This window comes from Macaca thibetana, chromosome 16 (genome assembly GCF_024542745.1).
Source record: "Macaca thibetana thibetana isolate TM-01 chromosome 16, ASM2454274v1, whole genome shotgun sequence".
Lineage (NCBI taxonomy): Eukaryota > Metazoa > Chordata > Mammalia > Primates > Cercopithecidae > Macaca > Macaca thibetana.
Window position 1 is genome coordinate 30,146,170 of NC_065593.1, and position 27,567 is coordinate 30,173,736.

Genomic DNA, 27,567 nt, shown 5'->3' on the forward strand with positions numbered 1-27,567 from the left:
CCATGTTGCCCAGGCTGCTCTTGAGCTCCTGGGCTCAAGCAATCCACCTACCTCAGCCTCCCAAAGTGCTGGGATTATAGGTGTGAGCCACTACACCCTGCCATTTCCTCTAGATTTTCTAATTTATGTGCATAGAAATGTTCACAGTAGTCTCTGAAAATCTTTTATATTTCTGTGGGATTGGTCATGATGGCATCCTTGTCATTTGTGATTGTGCTGATTTAGATCTTCTCTTTTTCTTTGTTAATCTAGCTAGTAGACTATCAATTTTGTTTATCCTTTCAAATAATCAAGTATTTGTTTCATTGATCCTTTGTATAAATTTTTGAGTCATAGTTTCTTTAGGTTCTGCTCTGATTTTAGTTATTTTCTTCTGCTAGATTTGGGTTTAGTTGTTCTTGTTTTTCTAGTTCCTTTAGGTGCAAGGTTGGAGTGTTATTTCTTAATACAGGCAGTTAGTGCTATAAACTTTCCTCTTAACACTGCTTTTGCCATATCGCAGAGGTTTTGGTATGTTGTATCTCTATTTTATTTTGTTTCAAAAAACTTTTTGATTTCTGACTTAAATTCATTGCTTACAGCTAAGCATGGTGGCACATGCTTGCAATCCCAGCACTTTGGGAGGCTGAGGTGGGTGGATCACTTAAGCCCAGATGTTTGAGACTAGCCTGGGCAATATGGCAAAACCCGATCTTTACAAAAAATACAATTAGCTGGGCACGGTGACACATGCTTGTAGTCCTAGCTACTCGGGAGGCTGAGATGGGAGGACTGTTTGAGCCTGGGAGGTGGAGGCTGCAGTGAGCCAAGATCATGCCACTGCACTCCAGCTTGGGTAACAGAATAAGACCCTGTCTCAAAAACAAAAGGTAATTATTACATGTTTTCATTATCATAATAATGTTAAAAAGTTAAAAAAAAAAATCATTGTTTGTCCAAAAGTCATTCAGGATTATGTTGTTTAGTTTCCACATATTTGTGTGGTTTTGAGAGTTCCTCTTGGTATTGCTTTCTATTTTTATTCCATTGTGGTCCATGAAGGTGCTTAGTATGATTCTGATTTTTTTGAAATTATTAAAATTTGCTTTATGACCCAGAATGTGATCAATCTTTCAGTGTGTTCCATGTGCAGATGAGAAGAATGTATATTCTGTGGTTGTTGAGTGGAGTATTCTGTAGATGTCTATTAGGTCCAACTGGTTAAGTCTAGAATTTATTTGCTAGATTTCTGCCTTGATGGTCTCTCTAATGTTGTCAGTGGGGTATTGAAGTCTCCCACTATCATTATGTGGCTGTCAAAGTATTTTATTTGGTCTAGAAGTACTTGTTTTATGAATCTGGGTGCTCCAATGTTGAGTGTGTATATATTCAGGATAGTGAAGTCCTCTTGTTGAATTGAACCCTTTATCATTATGTAGTGACCTCTTTTGTCCTTTTTTTTTTTTTTTTTTTTTTTTACTATTGTTGACTTAAGGTCTATTTTATCTGATACAAGAATAGTGACCCTTGCTCTTTTTTGTTTTCCATTTGTGTGATAGATATTTCTCCATCCATTTACCTTGAGCCTATGGGTGTCATTACATGCAAGATGACTCTCTTGAAGACAGCAGAAGGATGGGTCTTATATTTTTATCCAATTTGCCAGTCTGTGTCTTTTAAGTGAGGCATTTAGGCTGCTTACATTCAAGGTTAATTTGATATGTAAGGTTTTATTTCTGTCATAGTGCTGTTAGTTAAATGATTTGTAGTCTCATTTGTGCAGTTGCCTTACAGGGTTTGTGGGCTATGTGCTGGTAGCAAGTATTGTTCTTTTGTTTCCATATTTAAAACTCCCTTGAGCATCTCTTGTAGGGCTAGTCTGATGATGCTTAATTCCCCTAGCAATTGTTTGCCTGGGAAATACTTTATTTCTCATTTGCTCATGAAGCTTAGTTTGACAGAATATGAAATTCTTGGCTGGCATTTCTTTTCTTTGAGAATGCTAAGAAGGGGATCCCACTCTCTTTTGGCTTGTAAAGTTTCTGCTGAGAAGTCTGCTGTTAGTCTGATGGGTTTCCCTCTTAGGTAATGTGGCCCTATTCTCTAGCTACTTTTAAGATTTTTTTTCTTTTGCATTGACCTTGACTAGTCTGATGACTATGTACCTTGGAGATGGTCATCTTGTATAGCATCTTCTCAAAGGAGTTCTCTGGATTTCTTGTATCTTCATGTCTACCTCTCTAGCAAGATTGGGAAATTTTCCTGAATTATATCATCAACTATGTTTTCCAAGTTGCTTACTGTCTCTTCTCTCTCAGGAATGCCAATAAGTTGTATACTTAGTCAATTTACATAATATCATATTTCTCAAAGGCTTTGTTCTTTTTTATATATTCTTTGTTTTTGTCTAACTGGTTTGATTTAAAGGAAATGTCTTTGAGTTCTGACATTCTTTCTTCTGTGTCATCTCATATGTTGTTAACACTTCCAACTGTTTTGAAATTCCTGTAGTGAATTTTTCAATTCCAGAAGTTCTGTTTGTTTCCTTCTTAATATATCTTTGTCATCCTTCAAACCTTGGATCATTTTTCTGTTTTCTTTGTGTTGGATTTCAACTTTCTCTTGGATTTCTTTGCCATTCATCTTTTGAATTCAATATGTGTCACTTCAGACATTTCATTCTGATTACGATTCACTGCTTGGGAGTTACTGGGATCCTTCGTAGGAGAAGAAATGCTCTGGCTTTTCGTATTGCCAGAGTTCTCACACTGGTTCTTTCTTATCTGAGAGAGTTGATGTTTCCCCTGTTTGTGAATTTGCTGTTATTTAGATGGGTCATCTTGATATTTTATTCTTTTTTCCCTTGGGGGTATTACCATGGTATATACCTCCATTATATGGCTCCAATATATGACTCCATTTCTGGGTGTTTTCAGAGTGCCAAGGCTCTGTACAGATTCCCTTGTTGCAGATAGGTTTGTGCAGTGGCTTTCTCAGACATTACTTGTTGTAGTGATGTAATATTGTTTGGTGGTGTAGTTCAGGCTGCAGTCCAGTATATGGTGCTTAAAAGTAAGAGCCAGAGGGTAGGGCTAAGGGCAGAGGCAACAAGAAAGCATGCACTCCTCCATCTCACCTTCAGTGGGGGAGGAGCTGCTGCAGAAGCCCAAGAAACAGTCTTTTTCACCTTTATATTTTCAGTGTGGCATTCAGTCACTGGTTAGTGTCCTTTCATTTCAACTTGAAAAACTCCCTTTAGCATTTCTTGTAGGGCAGGTCCAATATAACGAACTCTCTGAACTCTTGTTTAGGAATGTCTTAATTTATCCCTCGTTTTTGAAAAGTTTTTGCCAGATATGGAATTCTCAGTTGATAGTTTTTTTGTTTTTGCTTTTTGTTTGTTTGTTTGTTTTTGTTTTTAGTACTTTAAATATATCAGCCTTTTCCCTACTGCCTTTTGGCCTTCAATGTTTCTGCTGAGAACTTGGCGGTTAATCCTATTGAGGACAACTTATACATGATGAGTGTCTTCTCTTTTGCTGTTTCCAAAAGTCTCCCTTTATCTTTGCATATTGACAGTTTGATTATAATGTGTTTTGATGTAGGTCTCTACGGATTTATCCTACTCAGAATTAATTTAGCTTCTTGGAGTTGTAGATTCACATCTTTCATAAAATTTGGGACATTTCCAGCCATTATTTCTTCAAATCATTTATCTGATCCTTTCTCTCTTCTCCTTCTAGGGTTAATATAATGCATATATTGGTGTCCTTGACATTATTCCACAAGTCTCTTGTGCTCTGTAGGCTTTTTTCTTTTTCTTTTTTTTTTTTTTTTAATGGAGCTTTGCTCTTTCACCCAGGCTGGAGTGCAATTACTCAATCTCAACTCTGCAATCTCTGCCTCGGAGTTCAAGTGATTCTCCTACCTCAGCCTCCCAAGTAACTAGGATTATAGGTATGTGCCACCAGGCCCCCTAATTTTTGTATTTTTAGTAGAGATGGGGTTTCATCATTTGGCCAGGCTGGTCTCAAACCCCTGACCTCAGGTGATCTGCCCACCTTGGCCTCCCAAAGTGCTAGGATTACAGGCATGAGCCACCACACCCATCGCCTTCATTCTTTTCTTTCTGCTCCACAGGCTTGATAAGTTGTATTGTCTTGCCTTCAAGTTCACTGATTTTCTTATTTCTGCCTGCTCACATCTCTTATCGAAACTCTTTAATATAATAATTTTTTCCATTCAGTTATTTTTCAGTTCCACAGCTTCCATTTGGCTCCTTTTTAAAATTTCTAGTTTGTTTGTTTGTTTATTTGTTTAGATGGAGTTTTGCTCTTCTTGCACAGGCTGGAGTGCAGTGGCACTCTCAGTTCACTGCAACCTCTGCATCCCCGGTACAAGCGATTCTCCTGCCTCAGCCTCCCAAGTAGCTGGGATTACAGGTGCTCGCCACCACGCCCAGCTAATTTTTTTGTATTTGTAGTAGAGACAGGGTTTCACCCTGTTGGCCAGGCTAATCTGGAACTCCTGACCTCAGGTGATCCACCCGCCTCAGCTTCCAAAGTGCTGGGCTTACAGGCATGAGCCACAGCGCCAGGCCAATTTCTATTTTTTGTTGATATTCCTATTTTGCTCATAAATTTTTCCTAATTTCCTTTAGTTCTTTGTCCATGTTTTCCTTTATCTCTTTGAAAATATTTAATATAGTTGTGTGGTTTTTGTGTTTTTAAAGTTACAGACAAAATTACATATATTGGTTATGTACAAAATGTTTTCTTGAAAAATGTGTACATTATGGAATGGCTAAATTGAGCTAATTTCCATATGCATTACTTCACATACTTATTTTTTGTGGTGAGCACAGTTAAACTCTACTTTTTAAGCAATTTTCAAAAATAAAACACATTAATTATTGTCACTATGTTTACAGTAGAGCTGTTCAACTTATTTCCTCTATCTAACTGAAATTTTGTATCCTTTAACCAACATTTCCCCAACCCACCTCCACCCACTCCATCAATCTACTCTCTATTTCTAAGAGTTCAATTATTTTTAGATTCCACATATAAGTGAGATCATGCAGTATTTATCTTTGGCTGCCTGGCTTACTCCACTTAACATCCTCCAGATTCATCCACATTATCACAAATGACAGAGAATCTAAGAAAAGAGACTCAACTCCTGGTAGATGAACAACAGTGAAGCCAGGTAAGCACAGTCATTTAAGTTTAAATTTAAAATTTGGCCAAGTGTACTGGCTCATGTCGGTAACACCAGCACTTTGGGAGGCCAAGGCAGGAATATTGTGTGTGCCCAGGAGTTCAAGGCTGCAGTGAGCCATGATCATGCCACTGCACTCTAGCCTGAATGACAGTGTGAGACCCTGACTCAAAAAGAAAAAGTAATAATACTCTTAATGTGGCAAAGTTACACAAAAAAGCAAAGGGAGATGTATGATCCCACCATGCCAAACTTTCTCCACAGTACTCTACCACAATTAGCATCCTTTAGACCCAATTTCTTCATATTTCTTAGACACGAGGATGCCCCAAGGGCGAGTCCACCTTCCATGCTGACCTGACAGAAAAGAGTCTTCATTCTTTTTACTCCCGCAAAAGCAGCAGGGGAATCGGTTCCACATCTGCCCAGTCACACAGCCCCAGCCCTACCATTTTCCGGTAATGCCTGGCCAAGCAGCCCCTGCTCTCCAATTCTTCCTGCAGCCTCTGTAACTGGAGTCCTGTCCCCTTTCCTCCCTGCCCACCTTCCTGCACTGTCTGCATCAGGCCTTGCTCTGGATGAACCCTTTTGGTTTACCCACCATACACAGAAGGGGACAGAAATCACATCTCACCCTCAGATTGCTTAAGGAGGGTGCCCATACCCCTCGGAAACTTGGAACCCATGGGAGCTCAGTTGAGCCATCTTATAGAGGACTCAGCACTCGTGGACTAGCCTGGGATCCTGGCCACTCCAGTCCAACACCTGCAGCCATGTAAAACTTTCCATGGTTCAAAACCTCTGGCTTCAGGCATACATCTGGACCACAATGCTAAAAATTAATTAATTAATTAATTAATTAATTAATTAAAATAAATAAAAATGAGCTGGGGACTGAGCCGACCAAATCCCTAGGGCCTAAAATTCACTGGCCTCCCTTAAACCTTGGGTCTAGGTTTACAGGTTAGATGTTTCCACTGAAATCCTTTATACTTTTGACTATAGGGGAAATTCTATCAGAATTCTATCAGAACTCACGATTTAGGCTATATTGTTGGCTATCTTTAATGGGAATGGGGGTGGCATTCATATCTCCTTAGAGTTATGCCAGAACAGCAGGTTGGAAAGAACTACAACCCCCAAGGGTGGAACAGGAAGCATAAGAGCCACCTCCTGGGGAACAAAAAGCATGGAGCGTGATTTGTGATTTGCCCTCCTCGGATACCATTTTGCATTTAGTTCGGGACAGCACTGCTCTCACCCTTCCCCTCTTCTAGATGATAAATCAGCAGCGCAAGAGGGTGACTGGTTTTTTTCTTTCAGGATCTAGCGACGCAGTTCGTCAGTGCCCGGTCACATTTCCCTAAATAACCCATTCCCCAACTCCCTGAATGCTCAGGACTCCAGGAGGATGGGCAACCCCCATCCGACGGATACCTGCCAAGTCTGGCCTGTCCATACAGCACTCCCCGCTTCTCTAGCTCTGCTCCAACACCGCAGATCCCCGCGGCTCTCCCTGCGGCTCCCCTCGCCCGCCCTGCGGCTTTTTAAGGCGCTCCCCAGCCCACGCAGGGGCAGAAGTTTTGTCACCCACAGCTTTCAAGTCTGACATTGCTAAGTCCACCACAGCCTGCGGTTTTGACAGACGTTGCTACAGAGACAGGAGCCAAGGAGCCAAAATGCTCAGAAAGGAGAGAAAGCAGCCCCGGCAGGTTTTTTTTTTTTTTTTTTTTTTTTTTTTTTGCGCTGGCAGCACCCCACCTCGTCCCGGAGCCAACAGACCCCCCTGGGAATAAGAAACGGAGGCTGGAAGGTTTGGCAATGGAACGGGACGAATTTATCTCCGCACAATTCCCTGGAAACAGGATACCTTGCAGGCGCGAGTGCACCGCAGGTGCCAGCGCCCTTCCCTTGAGCAACTGAAAGTTAAACGCCCACGTGAATAGCTCTGCGGGATCAACGGAAATTCCCGTTTCGTCTGTACCTATTTGTATTTTCTAAGCGGAAAAAAAAAAGTCATTTAAAGAGAACAAAGAAAGAACGAACCTGGAGACGTCCACTTCTGTGCACTCTTCACCGAGTAAGGGGACCTGAGTTCTTATCCACTTTCCCGCTGTCGGCGTCTGATGAGCGGCTAGCCCCTCCCTCAGCTGCATTTCTATTGGGCAGTCCATGCTCCGACGCTCCGGAAGTGGTGGCCGCACGCGCTTTTAGGGACTCTGCGCCTTTGCAAAATTGACCCAGCACTGCTATCCGCTTGCTTGAAAGCGCAATTGACGCCAGAAACGCGGGGAGAGCAGCTGCTACTGCACAGGGGAGGAGGGAGGTGCGAGGAGCGGGTTGCTCCCAGACAGACAGATTGGGACCCCTTGCGGTGTAGGGAGTATATTGCGGCCATCTAGGCCCATTAGTTGGCTTCGGACATTCCAGTGGCTCCTCCAACTGGATACAGCCCTCCTGCCACATTGCTTTCGTGGGTAATTATGATAATTACGATAATACAGAATTCTCCAGGCAACACGTCTAAGAATTGTTGCGAAAACCCATACCTTTTGAAATGCACACAGACCAAAGTGACTCACTAACTGAGGAGTTCACCAGTCTGAATTGCCCTTTCTCCCTAGCTCCATCCCACTCCGGACTCAATTAAGGGCCTGCCATTGAAAGTCCCATCTAGAATCTCAAGGTAGAGGCAGAGTACTTCTTCACATTGAATGAGCACATACATTGAAAGTATATAGCTGGCAGGGCCCGGTGGCTCACGACTGTAATCCCAGCACTTTGGGAGGCCGAGGTGGGCGAATCACCTGAGGTCAGGAGTTTAAGACCAGCCTGGCCAACATGAAGAAACCCCGTCTCTACTAAAAATACAAAAATTAGCCGGGCGTGGTGGCACGCGCCTGTAATCCCAGTTACTCGGGAAGCTGAGGCAGGAGAATCTCTTGAGCCTGGGAGGCAGAGGTTGCAGTGATCCTAGATTGCGCCACTGCATTCCAGCCTGGGCGACAGAGCGAAACTTTGTCTCAAAAGCAAAACAAAACAAAACAAAGTACATAGCTGTGCTTTTCTTCATTTCATCTGATTCTCATGCCAGCTCTAAGGAAACAGTTTCACTGAAGTAAGGAAACTCTTCTTCAGTCACTGACTTAAAAAATTTAGTGCAGGGATTTTCCCAGAGCACCAAGAAGGCGTCCAAGAAGTAAGCAAAAAGATTACGATGTTGTTCCTATGCCGTCGCAGTGACTCACCCCTATAATCCCAGCACTTTGAGCGGAGGAGACAGAAAGGTCGCTTGACCCCAGGAATTCAGGACTAGCCTGGCAATATAAGGAGACGTCATCTCTACAAATAATTTTTAAAAATAACCGGGCGTGGTGGCAGTGCACTTGTGGTCCCAGCTACTAAGGAGGCTATCATGGGAGGACCACTTGAACTTCGGCTGTTGAGGCTGCAGTGAGCCGTGATCAGGCTACTGCACTCCAGCCTGAGTGACAGAGTGAAACCCTGTCTATATATATATACACACACACACATATATATGTAAAATGAATGCAGCAATGTACCCCCAAAATTGTATTAAGACCAACAGAGGTTTACTCCAGGTATCCAAGAGTGATTTAGATGTGAAAATCAATCAGCCTATTCACTGCATTAATGAAAAAAGGAGCACCACACGATTATTTCAATAGATGCCAGAAAAGCATTTGACTCTTGAAAGTTACGCTCAGAAAGAGTACACCTGACGTTTGCACTTATTCCATAGGTCAAAACAAGTCACCTTGCCAAGCCTAATATCAATGGGGCAGAAAACTATCATCCACTTCCAGAGAGGAACACCAAGCTGTGGAACATTATTACAGTTTATACAGCACAGCATCTTATGCTCCAAGTGGGACAAAAATCCCACAACCAGTCATGATTTTTAAAAAGAACCCTTAGCAAATTAGGAATAGAAAGAAATATCCGACATCCAGATCCTCACCACCAACACTTCCACCATTTCCTGTTCCTCCTTCCTCCAAAGGGCTCCGTAGCCACCGGCCCCCTCCTCCCCAGTGCCCCCAGCAATGGGGGACATTTAAGCATTCCTGTGGTACCCATCGTCATTTCAATTTAATTGTTTACTTTGAAGCGGTTTTTGCAAATTCACATTACTTAAGCAGAGGGAGAGAACCTGTACTGATCAGAACATGTAACCCTGTGTGATCTAAGGTTTGTCAGCCTCTGCAAGGGGCTTTGTTCCATTGTCCTTCCATTCCCAGGAGGAGGAGCTTGAAGCGAGTCAGTCCTGTGGCTTGCTGACATGGGTGGCCCATTGGAAAGGAGAACCAGGTGAGGTGAAGCAGCAGGCATGAGTCCCTCCACCCTTGGGCTTCCCGGACCCCTGTGATAGGAGAAAGGGCTCTCTTAACACCGCACTCAGGGAAACCATTTCTCAGGGTGGGGTCTGATGGAGAGACCTCTAGGGAGAAAGACATCCCCGTTGTGTGAGTGGCATTTCCTTAAGCTGGCAGGAACAGGGAGCTCCCACTGTGTCGGGGGGTGAAATAGTTCTGGGCAGACCCTGTTCCCCTTCCTCTATGAAGGAATAAGTTGGACCAAGGTAAGTCGGGGACGTAGAAAATGAACCAAAACAATGCCAGGGCGTCTCCTACTTTACTCTTCAGGAATGGTGTCCCAGTTGGAGGCTTTGTGTCAGCTGCAAATCCTACCAGTTATGTCCAAGAATGGCTTTCCCTCAGGCAGGTGGCAGTGGTCATCTCCCACTGGGAATATGGGGTAGTATCTCGGGTCCATTCCTTGGATGCTAAGGACTGCGGGATGAGGGGGTCAGATAAAGAACAAACCTCAAAACGAACAATTAAATTGAAATGCTATGTGCCTGACCCAATGGTAGACATGTAGTAGGCACTCAATTCATATGTTTAATTGAATTGAATATACCCCTTAGGAAAAACACACACACACACACACACACACACACACAAAACCACAGGAGCCCCAGCCAGTTTACTCCAGGTAGATTTCCACAATATGCAAAGTGGTGGTGGGGTCAAGGCAGATGACACCAGCACTCTAAACTCTGTGTGTGCGTATGCGTGGGTGTACTTTTGGGAAGAAAAACAAAGGTGCAGACTATCTTCCTTTTTTCTTCTTCAGCTTCCATCCCTGGCTTCCTCCCCTCACACACACTGGACTTGGTAGAAAATGTCGGTGTGGTTCTAGATGAAGCATTGGGGTGGGGGAGGGAGAGGGAGCTTTGTGTCAAGTGCCTACTGGAAATGCACTGTGGGGTTTTTTCCTGTATAGGAAACCATTTATGACAAACTTTTCCCCATTTCCCATATTTATCTCATCTGGTTAACTGCCTCTGCTTCCAGCTTAGTGTAATTCTCTTTGCCAGCTGCAGAAAGCTGATTTTTTTCCAAAGTCTAAAGACTGAGCTCACCTGGCCAGGTTGTTGTGTGTTTTGTTGAAATTTTTCATAATGTAACGCTGTATTTATTGTTTTAAAAATGAAAGGAATACTAATAAGTCTTAAAAGTTCCTTCACGCATAAGATTTTTTTCCAGTTACTGGGCTTAACTGGTGTACATTAATTAGATGTCCATACTGTATTTTGTTTGCATTAGGTAATTTTCTTTTTGACTTAGTATCCGGCACACAAAGTGGGTTAGTACTACAGTATTTGCATTACTTTAAGTACTAAGTATGCAGGTTTCCTGGTACCATTGAGTTGCTGCTATTAAAGCTCACACACAAAATGGCTAAAAGTTACAAGTGTGCAGATTATGATTGCATGAACCTTAGAACATAAAATGTATAAAGGGCAACACATGAGCTGTCAAACAGTGTTAGGTATGTGTTTATATGAGAGTTGGGCATAGCAATCGTTTTATTTAAGTTGATATGTAGTCTACTCACATTTTCATTATTTAGTAATTTTGTACAAAAATAGCAATTAATTTGTAAACATTACCAGAATACTTTCTAGCTGGTTTGTAATGTTTTAAGAGTGTTATTTTGTTTTCTTTTTTTTTTTTTTTTTTTCCTGTGTCTTTGTTGTGGTTCTTGTTTTCGTTTTTGTTGTACGTGTAGATCTGTAAATAAAATTGTAGTATTTAAAGCTTAAGCTTTCTGGAAAAAGAAAATAAGAATTCAATGTGTGCATGACAACTTGTGTGTATGAGAAGGAGGGATTTGAAGGAAGATGGCTTGCAGAGTAAGTCGGGTGGCAATTGTCAGGGTGTGGGAATTTCTTTTCCTACGGGGTACGTGATTTTGTAAAAAGATAGTATTTCTCCCAAAACTGGGAGTGGGCAAACTACTAATCAGTTTAGCTTTGTGCTGTATGCTAGTTTAAAAAAGAAAATATGTAATATAATGTAAAAAACAACAAAAAAAGCTTTTATGACGGATTTTGTAAATAGATTTGTTACAGGGTGACCTGTTCTCTAGCTGTGATCTTACCACTTCAAATGGGTGTAATCTGAATAAATTTTGTATAGTAAAGGATCAAGAAAATTATTTCTTAGAAAAAAAGAAATATCCTTAATCTGTTAAAGGTTATTGATAAAACACAAACTTTTAAAAATCACACTCAATGAGGAAATATTAAACACTCTCCCAGGAGTTATAGGAATGAGGCAAGGATACTCTTTACTTTCACTTCCATTGCGGCTTGTGCTGGAGGCCTTGGGCAGTGCAATAAGGCACACATAGCTGAACAACCCTGAAAAACAAGAAAGCTCTAATACGACAGCAATGTGCCTGGGCACACAAATAGACCAGCAAACCAATGGGACAGTCGGGAGGATCCAGAAGCAGGCAATGTACAGGCACCTGATTTAGGATGCAGGAAGGGAGCATGCTGGAGCAGGGGAGGGAGGGCTTCTGTGGTGGGAGGAGGACTAGTTCAGGGCCAGGACGGGGGTGAGGAAAGTGACACATGGCCAGGCAAAGGCAGGGTTGGAGCCTGTGTTTGTTTAACATTTTTATGTTTTATTCATCACCAATTTTTGCGTTAATTTTGATGTATTTATTTAGTTATTTTTATTTTTTGAGACGGTATCCCTTTGTTACCCAGGCTGGAGTGCAGTGGCCTGATCTCTGCTCAAGGCAGCCTTCACCTCCCAGGTTCAGATGATCCTGAGCCACTGGAGTAGCTGGGACTACAGGGGCGCCCCACCACACTGACTCATTTTTGTTTGTTTTCTGTAGAGATGGGGCTTTGCTATGTTGCCCAGATTGGTCTCAAACTCCTGGGTTCATGCAATTCGCCCGCCTTGGCCTTTCAAAGTGATGGGATTACAGGCATGAGCCACCACGCCTGGCCACATTAATTTTGATTTTTTAAATGTTGTTTATCTTGTTCACTGAGAGGTGGTGTTTCTTTGGTGTTCCCTTCAATTTTGGACTAGCAAGTGCTTCACTCTCCTTACCCAGTCCTCCCCGTAGGTTCATTGTCTTAAGTGCCCTGATGGTTTCAAGGGTTTCTAGGTAGGTCGATATCCTTCATATTGTACACTTCGAATACATGCAGTTTCAAGTATGTCGATTATAGCTCAATATAGCTATTTTTAGAGTAACATATAAAGCAATAGAGTGCAGGCTCTGTGCACTGGCCGCCTTTTCCTGCAGCTGTGGTCTCCCGCCCAGTTTGTGACATCTCCAGAACACAGGCCAAAACAATCCCCCAGGGCAATAGCGTGGGACTTGAGACTCCTGCTGCAGGTGTCTCCACTCCCGGCGCCTTCTTTGACTCTGCCCGGGGTGGGGTGCTGCGCTCAGAAGCTTAGGCCCGCGCCCACCTCCTAACCCCATCCCACCCCCACCAGTCCGCTTCTGCTTGCGAGCGGCAGAGATTGGTGCCCACCCAACCCTTTTCGGGGCAGGCAAGGATTAGACCGAGATCTGACACCAACGGGCGCTGGCCTTTGCACCCAGTAACAACTGGTCAGGGTGAGGACCCCCAGACCCGCTGGGATGAGGGCAGAATCTGAAGCGCGCAGCGTGAGCGAAAGAGACTGGAGAAAGCTGGTTCGAAAAAAAAGACAAAAACAAACAAAACAAAACAAAACAAATACGCCAAGACATGACAGTGTCTACAGCGCCTTCAGGAGCATTAAATTCCCCACCAGGAAACCGAGACCAGACCGATGCTGAGGTCTCGCCTATTCCTGGGTGCGCAGTGAGGTCGCCCCCACCCCCGAAATGGCTGTCACAGCACGCAGGAGAGCAGCCCTGGGAACTAAGGACGTGACCAGTTACCAGGGAAACATCCTGGCGACACCACCTGTGGCCATCCCTGGGGAATGAGGTTCAGAACTATTCCTTAGTCCAGGCACGGTGGCTCACGCCTGTAATCCCGACACTTTGGGAGGCCAAGGTGGGTGAATCTTACGAGCCCAGGAAATCAAGGCTGCATCGGCCGTGATCGCACCACTGCACTTCAGCTTTGGCGATAAGAGTGAGACCCACTCAAAAAACAATGATTTTGGCCGGGCGCGGTGGCTCAAGCCTGTAATCCCAGCACTTTGGGAGGCCGAGACGGGCGGATCAGGAGGTCGAGACCATCCTGGCTAACACGGTGAAACCCCGTCCTACTAAAAAATACAAAAAACTAGCCGGGCGAGGTGGCGGGTGCCTGTAGTCCCAGCTACTCGGGAGGCTGAGGCAGGAGAATGGCGTGAACCCGAGAGGCGGAGCTTGCAGTGAGCTGAGATCCGGCCACTGCACTCCAGCCTGGGTGACAGAGCAAGACTCCGTCTCAAAAAAAAAAAAAAAAAAAAAAAAAAAAAAAAAAAAAAAAAAGATTTATTAAATGTTAATTATGAAATATTTCAGATATACAAAAAAGTGTACAACCACCAGCGCATCCACTACCACCTTAAAAAATGAAGCCCCGCATTTCCTCCTGGACCTGTTTCCCTCCCTCGCGACCCTTCCTTCTTCCGACTTCCCACCGCCCCATCGTCCCTCCGGCGCCTCCTTTCCCTTCCCTCCCCTCATGACCTCGACTCCCTTCCCTTCTCCCTGGAAGGAGCGGGGCGGAAGATCCAGCCCCAGCGCTGCCCCACGCCCACCCTGGATTTAAAGTCCACGCAGTAGTCGTCTGTCTCCACGGTGGCAGCATTTTCCTGTCCTCCCCAGGAATAAGAGAGTGCAGCGCTCCTCTTTCCCTTTGCAGGTGTATGAAAGCAAGATCGCCTTCTCAGCCTTCTCTTTGCGCCTCCCCAGACCCTCAGCTCTCAAGTGATTCTTTTGGCTTTGTGCAGGGAGCGGGTCACCCATTCAGCAAAAAGTCACCGAGGGCCCAAAATGTTTTGCCAGAGAAATAGAACGGCTGAAAACGTTACTCTGACGGTACAAATGGAATAACTCTGTAGGCGCACGTAATTAGCTGTGTTTTCCCAGGGTATCAAAAGCCACTGTAGGCTGGGCACAGTGGCTCAGGCCGGTAATCCCAATAATTTGGGAGGCCAAAGCGGGAGGATTGGTTGAGCCTAGGCAGCCTGGGCAACAAAGCTAGACTCCTGTCTCTACAAAAAACAAAACTAGGCTGGACGCGGTGGCTCACGCCTGTAATCCCAGCACTTGGGGAGGCCGAGATGGGCGGATCGCCTGAGGTCAGGAGTTCAAGACTAGCGCTGGGTAAAATAGCGAAACCCCGTCTCTACCAAAAATACAAAAATTAGTTGGGCGTGGTGGCACACACCTATAATCCCAGCTACTAGGGAGGCTGAGGCAGGAGAATCGCTTGAACCCGGGAAGCGGAGGTTGCAGTGAGCCGAGATGCACCACTGCACTCCAGCCTGGGCGACAAGAGTAAAACTCCATCAAAAAACAAAAACAAACAAAACTAGCCACCTAGGCTTAGCAGCACTGTCTGTAGTACTAGCTACTCAGGAGGCTGAGCAGGGAAGATAGCATGCTAATATTCTTTCCATTATAACCCCATTTAGTGGAAGGCCACGTTTATATTCTCATACTGTTCTATTTAGTGCAGGGAATACACTGGTCTGACTTGGTAACTAAGTGTAGTTATTTTAGAAGTTCCAAAGCAATCCGACAGTCTTGAAAATGCCTTCTTTGGATTTTCAAAGAAAATGTTTATTTCACCCCAGGGAGAATCAGGGAGAAGATTCATAAGCATTGTGTAAACCTTGGATTCATGAAACAATTTTAACAAAGGGTATAACTTTAGAAGCATTACATTTGATTTTCTTGTATTTTTGTTACTAAATAATACTAAGACCCTCTAAATCTTCATGAAAAATCTTAGTAAAGAAAGGATTCTTGGGCCAGGCGAGGTGGCTCATGCCTGTAATCCCAGCACTTTGGGAGGCCAAGGTGGAAAGATCGCTTCGGCCAAGAGTCTGAGATCAGCCTGTACAACATAACGAGACCCTCTAAAAAATAATAATAATTAAAAGAAAGAGTCAGGGAGCGGTCGCCCAGAGCGGCGGCGGGGGCAGAGGGGCGCGGGGCTCGGAGGCCCAGCTGAGCCGGCAGTCGGAGCAGAGACAACGGAGGCGGAAGCAACTCGATCCGGGAGGTGGAGGTTGCGGGGGGCCGCGGTGGGAGGAGCCGGAGCCGCCTGGGATGTTCAGTCATGAAATGAGTGCGTACAGAGCAGATCCAGATGGTAGTGTCTTGCTACCTCAAACGCTGGCAGTACATGGACTCAGAGGGTCCCCTGAAGCAAGGACCGCGGCTGCCACAGACTGCTGAAGAGATAGTGGCCAATCTCACAGTACAATCAGAATCTCGTTGTGCCAACATAATGTCTGCAGCCCCTTGTCTGCCCCCAGGCAGAATCCCAGCAATATAAAGTACAGTTTGGACGACAGCGGAATTTTTTCTCATCGATTCCGATTCACAGCATAGCCACGAAGTGAAGCCTCTCCTCTACCCTCTCTTTGTCTACCTTCATCTCAACCTGGTCCAGAACGGTCCAAAGAGCACAGTGGAAAGTTTTTACAGCCGCTTCCATGGAATGTTTCTGCAGAACGCTAGCCAGAAGGAGGTCACTGAGCAGCTACAGACCACTCAAACTATCCAGGACATCCTATCTAACTTCAAGCTTCGAGTATTCCTAGATTAAAAGTAGGTGGTCCGTCTCCAAGAAGACAGCTACAACTACCTTATCTGCTACCTCCAAAGTGACAACAATATCGCCCTGTGCAAAGTCCTCACCTTACATATTCATCTGGACGTGCAGCCTGCCAAGACAACAGACTACCAGCTGTATGCAAGTGGCAGCTCCTCCCCAAGTGAGAATAACGATTTGGACGCCCCTGACACGCCCAGCCCTATTCTGCAGAAGGAGGCTGCCCTGGAGGTCTTACAGGAGAGCATTAAGCAAGTCAAGGATGGGCCTCCCTCCCTCACTACCATCTGCTTCTATGCCGTCTATAACACCTAGCAGCTGTTGAACACTGCAGAAATCTCCCCCAATAGCAAGCCGCTTGCTGCTGGATTTGACAACTGCTGTATGAAACTTTGGAGCTTACAATCCAAGAAGTTAAAATCAGAGTCCCATCAAGTAGTCATGTCCCACATCTATTTGGCTTGTGATATTCTGGAGGAGGAGGTATGAATACCATTTTTTCTTCCATGCACCTGCCTTCCTAATTTGCTTAGAATGTCCTTACCAAACACGACATATCTTATAAAGGACTTCCTAATTTTCCTCATCATATAGCTAAAGCCAGACTAATGCCATGTAACTTGTAGCCATTGAATTCCTGCACATGCCTAACCTAAGGTGTAAAAACAATTTTTAGCAACATTGCCTTAACATTAATAATGAATGGTAGTATTTATACTCTCTGAAATGTGGATAACAACCCTAAGCCTAATTAAAGACCTTTAGCTAATATGACTTTAGCTGAGATTTGCAGCAAATATGCACTTATGTGTGTGCACAATTGCTCGGGTATAAATAATTAGAAGTAGGATTACTGAGTCGAAGGGCCTGCATTGTAAACTGTAATGAATATTACTTTTCCCACAGAAAGTTGTACCATTTCACAGTCTCAGCAGCAGTAGTGAGAACACTGGTGTCCCTGCACCCTCACCACACTGGATGGTATTGCCTTTCTGAGGCCAGTGCATATCCTGTGGATCCAAGTACCCCAGGGTGTTCCCAGACCCCACTTTGAGAAGTAACACAGGAAGTAGAGTTGCCAGCTCTCCCTCGTCAGTCAGTGTTCAATCTTTTTTGGTTTGTAACCACTTAGTCATTGAAAAGGACAGGCGCAGCTTGGGTTTCAGGTCACCAAAAATCACTACCTTAGAAAAAATGTAGGCCAAGGAAGATAGAAATTAAACCTCACAGGGTTAACTTTCCTTCAGAGTGGTCCTGCAAAAGCTGTGGGTCAAAATATTTTTGTCTTATCGCCACTGAAATTCAGGTAGCTCCGCCTCACGTTACTTTGGATGGAAAATTCTTTATACAATGTTGAAAAATTAAGGAGCAAATATATTACTTTAATTAAATTATGGTTAATGATAAGGATATCAAGAATATTGAATGTACTAAATTAAGCCATTGTTTTCCTGTTTCTATTTTCTGAGTCTGCTTCCAGTTAGTATGGCCTTTGAATTTTTGATTATTGCAATGGAAACAGTATAATTCAAGGATTTCATTATGATGAGTAAAGAGTCTGATTCCCATGTGGAAACTTTAATTTCTAGAAAATTTTTTTTTTTTGAGATTAAGGGAGGAGACCACCCCTCATATTGTTTTTCAACACTGACCACTGGGTGTTTTTAACATAAGCAAGGCCATATGTACATTATAATCGCATGTTTTAGAAATGAACAAAATCTGTGATATTTCAGTAACTCATAGTGTACTTATAAAGTGAAAAGATCTCCATCAAAATATGCTTTTCACTGGAAAAAATAGACCAAATGGATTTACACAAAGTAAACATTAACTTTGGTAGATTTCAGCATAGAATAGCTCATAACAAGCATATTTGCCCTTATGCTCAACTACCAAGTTAAGAATTTTTGGACATGGATGCAGCTGGAAACCATCATTCTCAGCAAACTATGGCAAGAACAGAAAACCAAACACCGCGTGTTCTCACTCATAGGTGGGAACTGAACAATGAGATCACTTGGACTCGGGAAGGGGAACATCACACACCGGGGCCTATCACGGGGAGGGGGGAGGGGGGAGGGATTGCATTGGGTGTTATACCTGATGTAAATGATGAGTTGATGGGTGCTGACGAGTTGATGGGTCGTCATGTATACAGCACGCCAACATGGCACAAGTATACATATGTAACAAACCTGCACATTATCCACATGTACCCTAGAACTTAAAGTATAATTAAAAAAAAAAAAGAATTTTTAAAGTATTTTAACTGAGATTTTATTATGTTGACATTTGTTTCTCATTCCACATTGTCTTCAGCCAAGCGCTGAAGTGTCTGATTAACTGGTACGGGCTTTGTCAGAAGCATCTGGATCACTGGTGGTGGAGGAGTTTGTTGTAGCACTTGCAGTAACTGCTGTGGCTGTCCACACACAGCACTTGGATTTGTCAGGTGGCCTACACCTTGAGCTAGGATCTCTTCACCAAAGCTGTGTCTCTTCAAGGCAGAATTTCTGAGCAGCTTCAGCATCTTTAAGGTCAGCAAACTTGGAAAGCTCAACTCTCTCCTCGGCCAGCTTCTGTTTCTTTCTTTCCTCTGGAAGCCTGTTCTTTAAGTTGGGTCACTTCGTCTTCTGCGGTCGAAGTAGATGCAGTACCCGATGAAGAGGGCTCCGCATACCTCAGCGGCGACAGCTCCGTTCCGACCCAGCCTTTTCCCCAGAACACGGAGTGTGGACTGCGGCGGTGGGGGAAAGGAGCTGATGCTCACGAACCATCTGAGCACAGGGAGCCGCGCAGACCCGACGCCTGCAGGACAGGCACTCCGAAAGCAAGATTCAGGGTTCTGAAGATTAAAATCGTTAATGCATTTATTATATTTGTGCAAGTTTCAGAGAGAGTCATGCGTATAGGATTACCACTGAGTTTATATTATTTTCTCCATGCCTGGAGAGTGTTTTTGTTTTTGTTTATTTGTCTGTTTTGATTTTTTGCTTGTTTGTTTTTGAGACACATTCTTGTTCTGTCACTCCAGGTTGGAGTGCAGTGGCTTGATCTCAACTCACTACAACCTGCGCCTCCCAGACTCAAATGATCCTTTCACCGCAGCCTTCCGCATAGCTGGGATTACAGGCACAGCCACCACGCCCAGCAATTTTTTTTTTTTTTTTTTTTTTTTTTTTTTTTTTTTTGAGAGAGAGTTTCGCTCTTTGTTGCCCAGGCTGGGGTGTAGTGGCACCATCTTGGCTCACTGCAACCTCCATCTCCCGGGTTCAAGCGATTCTCCTGACTCAGCCTCCCAAGTAGTTCGGATTACAGGCGCCTGCCACCACACCCAGCTAATTTTTGTATTTTTAGTACAGACGGGGTTTCATCATGTTGGCCAGGCTGGTCTCGAACTCCTGACCTCATGATCTACCAGCCTCTGCCTCCCAAAGTGCTGGGATTACAGGCGTGAGCCACTGCACCCCGCCACTGTTTCTTAAAGAGTTCGCATATTTAAAGAATTAGATGTTTTGGGCTTAATTTCTTAATTTTTCCCTGGGATTCTTAGAGACCCCCTCTACTAGATTTATATAAATACTTAGTAACATCTTGAAACTGATCAACATAGGACCATAGAATTTGAGAGACATTAATGTCCTTATTTTCTAATATCCACTGAAGATAGTCTACTTTTCTGAGGAAACTACTTCCCTTAGTTGTCTTCGACATATCACTACCACTTCACAAGAACAGTTTTTGCAACTCTATTACTTCAGCATCAAAAAGACTGGGGTCCTTACTGGGGGCATGGAATCCCCTAAGATTCTTCATTCCGTTTTCCAGCTCCCCAGCATATAAGAACCTCAGTGCATCAGCATTAATTGTCCTAAAGCAAAACATTCCGTCACTGTGATCAGATTAAAACTCTAACCAGTTCTGCCCTTCCATTCTGGAATACATATTTAAGGAGGATAGAAATATACTCCTTCTTCTTATAGTACAGGATTTGTCAGCCTTGGCACTATTGAGATTAGGGGGTGGAAAATTCTTTCTTGTGGGGGGCTATCCTGTACCTTCTAGGATGTTCAGCAGTATCCCTGGCCTCCACCCACTAGGTACCATTAACACACTCCCCTCAAGTGGTGACAATCGGAAGTATCTCCAGATATTATGTCCCTTGGAGGGCAAAATCCACCACCCCCACCCCCACCCCCACTCTATTAAGAGCCACTGGTCTAGTCTAATGAAGAGCAGATTAATTTTAACAATTAGCAGACCTATTTTAATGATCCATATACTAGTGCCATCCAACAGAAATATCATGCAATACATAAATGTGATTTTAATATAGTAAGCACATTTTTTAAAGGTAAAAATAAATAGGCAGCATTACTTTTAATAAAATATTTTATTCAACTAAATATTTCCAAAATATTATCATTTTGACATGTAATCCATTTAAAATGATTCATGTAATTTTTCATTCTTTATCACACTAAGTTTTTGAATCCCAGTGTATATTTTACACTTACATATCATCTCAATTTGGACCAGCCACATAGCAAGCACTAATTTGCTACACATGGCTAATGTGTGCCATGGGCACTGCAGCCATATACAGTGACATCTGGCAAAAGCCAGAATAGTCAACATCAACAAATTAAGCAAACAAACAAATAGCAGTGAGGGCACAGATCTTGGTTTTGCCACTCTTCAATAAAAGGAACCAGAGCTTCATGGAGAAATGGCTGATTTTAGGGCTGGGGCAGAGAAAAAAAAATCACAAGCATTCCTATACACCAACAGTATACAAGCAGAGAGCCAAATCATGAGTGAACTCCCATTCACAATTGCTACAAAGAGAATAAAATACCTAGGAACACAACTTACAAGGGACATGAAGGACCTCTTCAAGAACTACAAACCACTCCTTAAGGAAATAAGAGAGGACACAAATAAATGGAAAAACATTCCATGCTCATGGATAGGAAGAATCAATATTGTGAAAATGGCCATACTGCCAAAGTAATTTATAGATTCAATGCCATTCCCATCAAACTACCAGTGACTTTCTTCGCAGAATTAGAAAAAAACTACTGTAAACATAAAAAGAGCCCACATAGCCAAGACAATCCTAAGCAAAAAGAACAAATCTGGAGGCATCACACTACCTAACTTCAAACTATACTACAAGCCTACAGTAACCAAAACAGCATGGTACTGGTACCAAAACAGATACATCAACCAATGAAACAGAACAGAGACCTAAGAAATAACACCACACATCTACAACCATCTGATCTTCAACAAAACTGATAAAACAAACAATGGGGAAAGGATTCCCTATTTAATAAATTATGCTGGGAAAACTGGCTAGCCATATGCAGAAAACAGAAACTATACTCCTTCCTTACACCATACACAAAAATTAACTCAAGACGGATTAAAGACTTGAATGTAAAGCTCAAAACCATAAAAACACTAGAAGAAAACCTAGGCAATATCATTCAGGACATAGGCATGGGCAAAGACTTCATGACTAAAACAAAAGCAATTGCACCAAAAGCTAAAATTGACAAATGGAATCTAATCAAACTAAAGAGCTTCTGCACAGCAAAAGAAACTATCATCAGACTGAACAGGCAACCTACAGAATGGGAGAAAATGTTTGCAATCTACCCATCTGACAAAGGTCTAATATCCAGGGTCTACAAGGAACTTAAACAAATTTACAAGGAAAAAAAAAAACATCAAAAAGTGGGCAAAGGATATGAAGAGACACTTCTCAAAAGAAGACATTTATGACCAGGTGCAGTGGCTCATGTCTGTAATCCCAGCACTTTGGGAGGCTGAGGCAGGCGGATCACTTGAGGTCAGGAATTCGAGACCACCCTGGACAACATGGTGAAACCCCATCTCTATAAAAATACAAAAATTAGCTAGGTGCCATGGCGGGTGCCCTTAATCCCAGCTACTCAGGAGGCTGAGGGAGGAGAATTGCTTGAACCCGGGAGGCAGAGGTTTCAGTAAGCCGAGATCGCACCACTGCCCTCCAGCCTGGGTGACAGAGTAAGACTCTGTCTCAAATAAAAAGACATTTATGCACCCAAAAAACATATGCAAAAAAGCTCATCATCGCTGGTCATTAAAGAAAAGCAAATTAAAACCACAATGAGATACCATTTCATGCCAGTTAGAATGACGATTATTAAAAGTCAGAAAATAACAGATGCTGGAGAGGATGTGGAGAAATAGGAATGCTTTTACAATGTCAGTGGGAGTGTAAATTAATTCAACCATTGTGGAAGACAGTGTGGCAATTCCTCAAGGACCTAGAACCAGAAACACCACTTGACCCAGCAATCCCCATTACTGGGTATATACCCAAAGGATTATAAATCATTCTATTATAAAGACACATGCACACATATGTTTATTGAGAAGTGTCTCTTCATATCCTTTGCCCACTTTTTGATGTTGTTTTTTTTTTCCTTGTAAATTTGTTTAAGTTCCTTGTAGACCCTGGATATTAGACCTTTGTCAGACTATTTACAATAGCAAAGACTTGGAACCAACCCAAATGCCCATCAATGATAGACTGGATTAAGAAAATGTGGCACATACACACTATGCAACCATACAAAAGAATGAGTTCATGTCCTCTGCAAAGACATGGATGAAGCTGGAAGCCATCATTCTCAGCAAACTAACACAGGAACAGAAAACCAAACACCGCATGTTCTCACTCATGAATGGGAGTTGAACAATGAGAACACACGGACACACAAAGGGGAACATCACACACTGGGGCCTGTCAGAGGGTAGGGGGGCAAGGAGAGGGAGAGCATTAGGACAAATACTTAATGCATGCAGGGCTTAAAGCCTAGATGACAGGTTGATTGGTGCAGCAAACCACCATGGCACATATATAAATAAAAGAGAAATAACAGGTAGGAAAGAAGAGTAATTATTCCTGAGAAATAATCAAGAACATATCTAATTCAAACTAATGATGTGAACGATTTAGTTTTCATGTCAGGTATGTGATTCTGCTCTTTCTTGAGTAAAATTTAAGTGTTTAAATTTGAGGTCAAGGAGAAGAAAGTGGACCAAAATTTAATATAGATAATATTTTTCTAATGGAAATAAAATAGACATGCAGATTTCAAAAAAAAAAATATATATATATATACCTATGTAACAAACCTGCATGTTCTGCACATGTATCCCAGAACTTAAAGCAAAATAAAATAAATAAAAAAAGAAAGAACTTCCAATGGCTAATACTAGAACAATTTGAGCAACTAAATAAATAATGTAGTATTCAAATATAACACAAAATATTAAATAAGTACCTGTAAGTTCATTCATATGAGTAAAGGATTGAATGAATGAGTAAATGGTCTCCTATACAGAAGACTTCCAAATAACATATGTATAATAGCTTCATCCTCTCTCCCCACATGAAGGAAGTGGCACTTCAATCCCCACCCTTTGAGTGTGAACTGCACTTATGACATTTGAGGGAGGGAAAGTAACTACAGTGGATTAACCTGGCAAACACTTCCTGACTTATGTGGTCAAGGTTAATATCAACATGATAAGACATGTTGATCGCATACAAGCTTGATATGATATGATGACAATTACAGTTCACCCCTGTGGTTCTCCTCTTGAAAACCTTGAGTATGAAAAATAAAATCCTAAGCCCCCTAACCACTGAACAGAACCCCTCTTGGCCAAGGGGACCCCAGAAAAACCTTAAAAGCTGAATTTGCAAGCATGATGGGATGGCCGGTCAGCTGCACCTCATTATAACCGCTCTCTTTTGCAGTTTAGACACAACAACTGACCAGCACTCAGATTAAAATAAACATTATAAGACTGATGAAACAGTCTCTTTGTGGCAATAAGATACCAAGTTATAAATTGGACCAAGTTAAGTCACACATCCCTACACTTAAAGAATAAACTATGTTCTAATGGCCACAAGCTTTTTCTTTTCTTCTATCAGCTAAACAAGCACTGGCCTGGAGATAAGCAATATTAAAACAACTGCAGCTCATCCACTGCCAGACATGAACCAACTGACCCCCTGCTCCACCAGTCATAACTACAGCTTTGACTGGACAAGAGACTGATTTTGTAACTTTCTCCTAATAACAAGACCACCAACCGTGGACAGGTTCTGGCTGGTTTCGAGTCTGAGCACTTGAGTGCCTTCTTGTCCTGAAAAGACTTTTGATGTATAGGGTCTAATTGTAATAGATATAAAAGTCAAAACATATAGGGTCCAATTGTAATACATATAAAAGTTAAGTCTCTATTGGCTGGGCGCGGAGGCTCACGCCTGTAATCCCAACACTTTGGGAGGCTGAGACAGGTGGATCACCTGAGGTCAGGAGTTCAAGACCAGCCTGGCCAACATGACGAAACCCCGTCTCTACTAAAAACACAAAAATTAGACAGGTATGGTGACACACGCCCGTAGTCCCAGCTACTCGGGAGGTTGAGGCAGGAGAATTTCCTTGAACCCAGGAGGCAGCAGTTGCAGTGAGCTGAGATCATACCATTGCACTCCAGCCTGGGTGACAGAGCAAAACTCCGTCTCAAAAAAACAAAAAAGTTGTCTCTACTAAAAAGTGAACGTGGGACAATACACACGATAAGCATGTTTACTCTCCATGCATATGCACAACCCCCTCTCAGGAGTATTCATAGCTCCTCCTATAACCTGATGAATATGTATAGTTTCCCAAGCCATTCAGCACAAATCCCTGTTCCATCCTCCCTTCTCTCAAAGTGCTGCCTTTCTGCCTAAGCTTCCCCCCAATCAGGATGGCCAGCCTGCAGGTTGTAACACTTTATAATAAATAAAATCTCCTTTCTAAACGTATAAATTGTGTGATTTTTAAGTTGACAACCTGTAACTCCAGCCTAACTATGAGAAAAACATGAGACAAACCCAAAAGGAACATTCTACAAAATGCCTGAACAGTGCTTCTCAAAACTATCCAGATCTTCAAAAATAAAGTCTGAAAAATTATCATAGATCCAAGGAAGCTAAGGAGACATAACTGCTAAATGTCATATGGTGTCCTGGATGGGATCCTGGAACAGACAAAGCACAATAGGAGAAAACTGGGAAATCCAGATAAATTGTGGAGTTTAGTTCACAGCACTGTACCATGGTTGTGACAAGTGAACCACAGTAATGTAGTAATGAAAGAGGGAACTGAGTGAGGGGTACACAGGAACTTTCTGTACTATCTTTGCAACTTTTCTGTAAGTCTATGAATATTCTAAAATAAAAAGTTAACTTAAATTTTAAAAGCATTTTGTTTTATTTTACCATGGCTGGGTGGATTTTCAGATCTTTAATGAAGTAAGTCCCAGCTAGCTAAAGCCAGATTGCAGAGGTAGGCAGGCACCATCAAAACCCAATTGAGCCTGGCACAGTGGCTCATGCCTATAATCCCAGCAATTGGGGAGGCTGAGGCAGGAGGATCACTTCAGCCCAGGAGTTCAGGGATACACTGAACTATGATCACTCCAGCCTGGGCTACATAGTGTTTTTACAAAAAATATTTTTAAATTATCCAGGCATGATGGCATGTAACTGGGTCCTAGCTTCTCAGGAGCCTGAGGTGGGAGGAATGCTTGACCTCAGGAGGTTGAGGCTGCAGTGAGTCATGATGGCACCACTGTACTCCAGCCTGGGTGACAGAGCAAGACTCTGTCTCAAAAAAATGAAAAACGACCTGAGTCAGTTTTCTTTAGCTAAAAAAGGTAGAAAAAATTACCCCATTCTGCTCTCCTAAACACAGTTTGTTGTCGCAGATAATTTTACCACTTAATTTTCAAGGAACAAGGTTACTTAGCAGAGAAAATTAAACCCAGATTAAATAATGCTTAGAGACATAAGTCCAATTGCTTACCTGATGAAGTTCCTCAGAGACTGACTTTCACAAACGTAGAGAATTCTGTGTGCCTCACAGTGAAACACATTCCTGATCTTCTCCATGATCTTCATGGCCATGATGGTCTTCCCTGAGCCAGGTAAGCCATGGACAAACAATTCTCGGTTCTTGCGGAGGTTTTTGGAGAATATCTCATACTGCTGGGCTGTGAGCAGGTTTAAAACCTCACAGCCGAGCTGGTCACTCAAGAGAGACCTGAAGCCGAGCAAGACAATCACGAGGGACTGCAGCAGGGCTTCCATGTGCTGGGTGCCCGCAAGGCTATAGGACGTGGGGTAATCCATCGGAGACACTGCAGCCTCCAAGGCCTCTGCGCTGCTCTCAGGACTCAGGCAGAGGACCTTGGCCCTGACACACACCTTCCGGGTGTAGCCCCCCCAGGTTCACCAGGTTCTGCTTCCAAGTAAGAGCAGTGCAAGTGCGGTAGTCCTGGCCCTGCCAGGGCTGTTCCATGCTATCAGCAGAGCATCACAGATGACTCCTGGCTTCTCCTGCAAATTCAGGTCCACAGCCCAGCTTCTAGAGAGGATCATAATTCCCCAGGAGAAAGGTTGTGTTTGCTTATTTATTAACTCCTCTAATCCTTCATGCCGTGAGGACAGCTCCTTCCAGAGGGATTCCAGAGTACATCGCAAATGTCCTGGTGGCACTAGATGTGAAAAGAATGATAAATTAGGGGAAGCAGAAGAATCATACAGATTATGACAATTAGTTATAATTAATTGATTAATATATTTGATTATTAATTACAGATATTTCAAATATTCTTCTATAAACATTATGTTACAATTATAAAGGAAAAGAAGCTTTGAAATATCTGGTAAGCCTCATCTAAACCCATGTGTTTATTATACCTTTGACCTTGGGAAATTCCCTAACCTCTCTGAGACTTTGCTCTCTCATTTGTAAAACAAAACTAAGAATAGCACATTTCCTATGGAGAGGAATAAATGAAGTAACATAAAGTGTCTGGCTCATTGCAGCTGCTTGAAAAAGATGAGTCCTGTTCCCCATCCTACTCTCAAAGTGTATGAATCTCCAAATGTCCCTAAACAGTCCCCACTGATGGGGGTAGCAGGAGCCTTCCCAGGAAGAAGGTACTCATTAGCACGATATTTGCAGAGAAGAGGGAGTCATGTAAAAAGCTTTTATTGGTAGTTAATTGTCTGCAGTCCTCGACTGGGAGACCCTTGAAGCCATCTTTCCTGAAACATTCTTGCATCATATACAGATCAATCTGAGGCTCCCCCCATTACAAAAGGTCTTCTCTTTGTCATGGGCAAACAA

At 43.0% G+C, this 27,567-nt stretch overlaps 2 protein-coding genes and 2 pseudogenes across 2 annotated transcripts in view; 2 read left to right on the plus strand and 2 right to left on the minus strand.

Annotated features, from left to right (window-relative positions):
- SLFN12L (schlafen family member 12 like) overlaps positions 1 to 26,820 on the minus strand; it is a 41,353-nt gene extending 14,533 nt beyond the window's left edge. Inside the window, exon 1 of the mRNA XM_050764910.1 lies at positions 26,239 to 26,820. Coding sequence (XP_050620867.1) covers positions 26,239 to 26,564 — 326 coding nt within the window. The 5' untranslated portion in view covers positions 26,565 to 26,820. The remainder of the gene's footprint in view (positions 1 to 26,238) is intronic.
- Positions 9,976 to 27,567, plus strand: part of TAF15 (TATA-box binding protein associated factor 15) — a 345,012-nt gene continuing 327,420 nt past the window's right edge. The window contains exon 1 of the mRNA XM_050764911.1: positions 9,976 to 9,981. The gene's annotated coding sequence lies outside the window, so the exon portion shown is untranslated. The remainder of the gene's footprint in view (positions 9,982 to 27,567) is intronic.
- Positions 15,815 to 17,077, plus strand: LOC126939525 (TAF5-like RNA polymerase II p300/CBP-associated factor-associated factor 65 kDa subunit 5L; annotated as a pseudogene).
- LOC126939462 (mitochondrial import receptor subunit TOM20 homolog) lies at positions 18,432 to 19,199 on the minus strand (annotated as a pseudogene).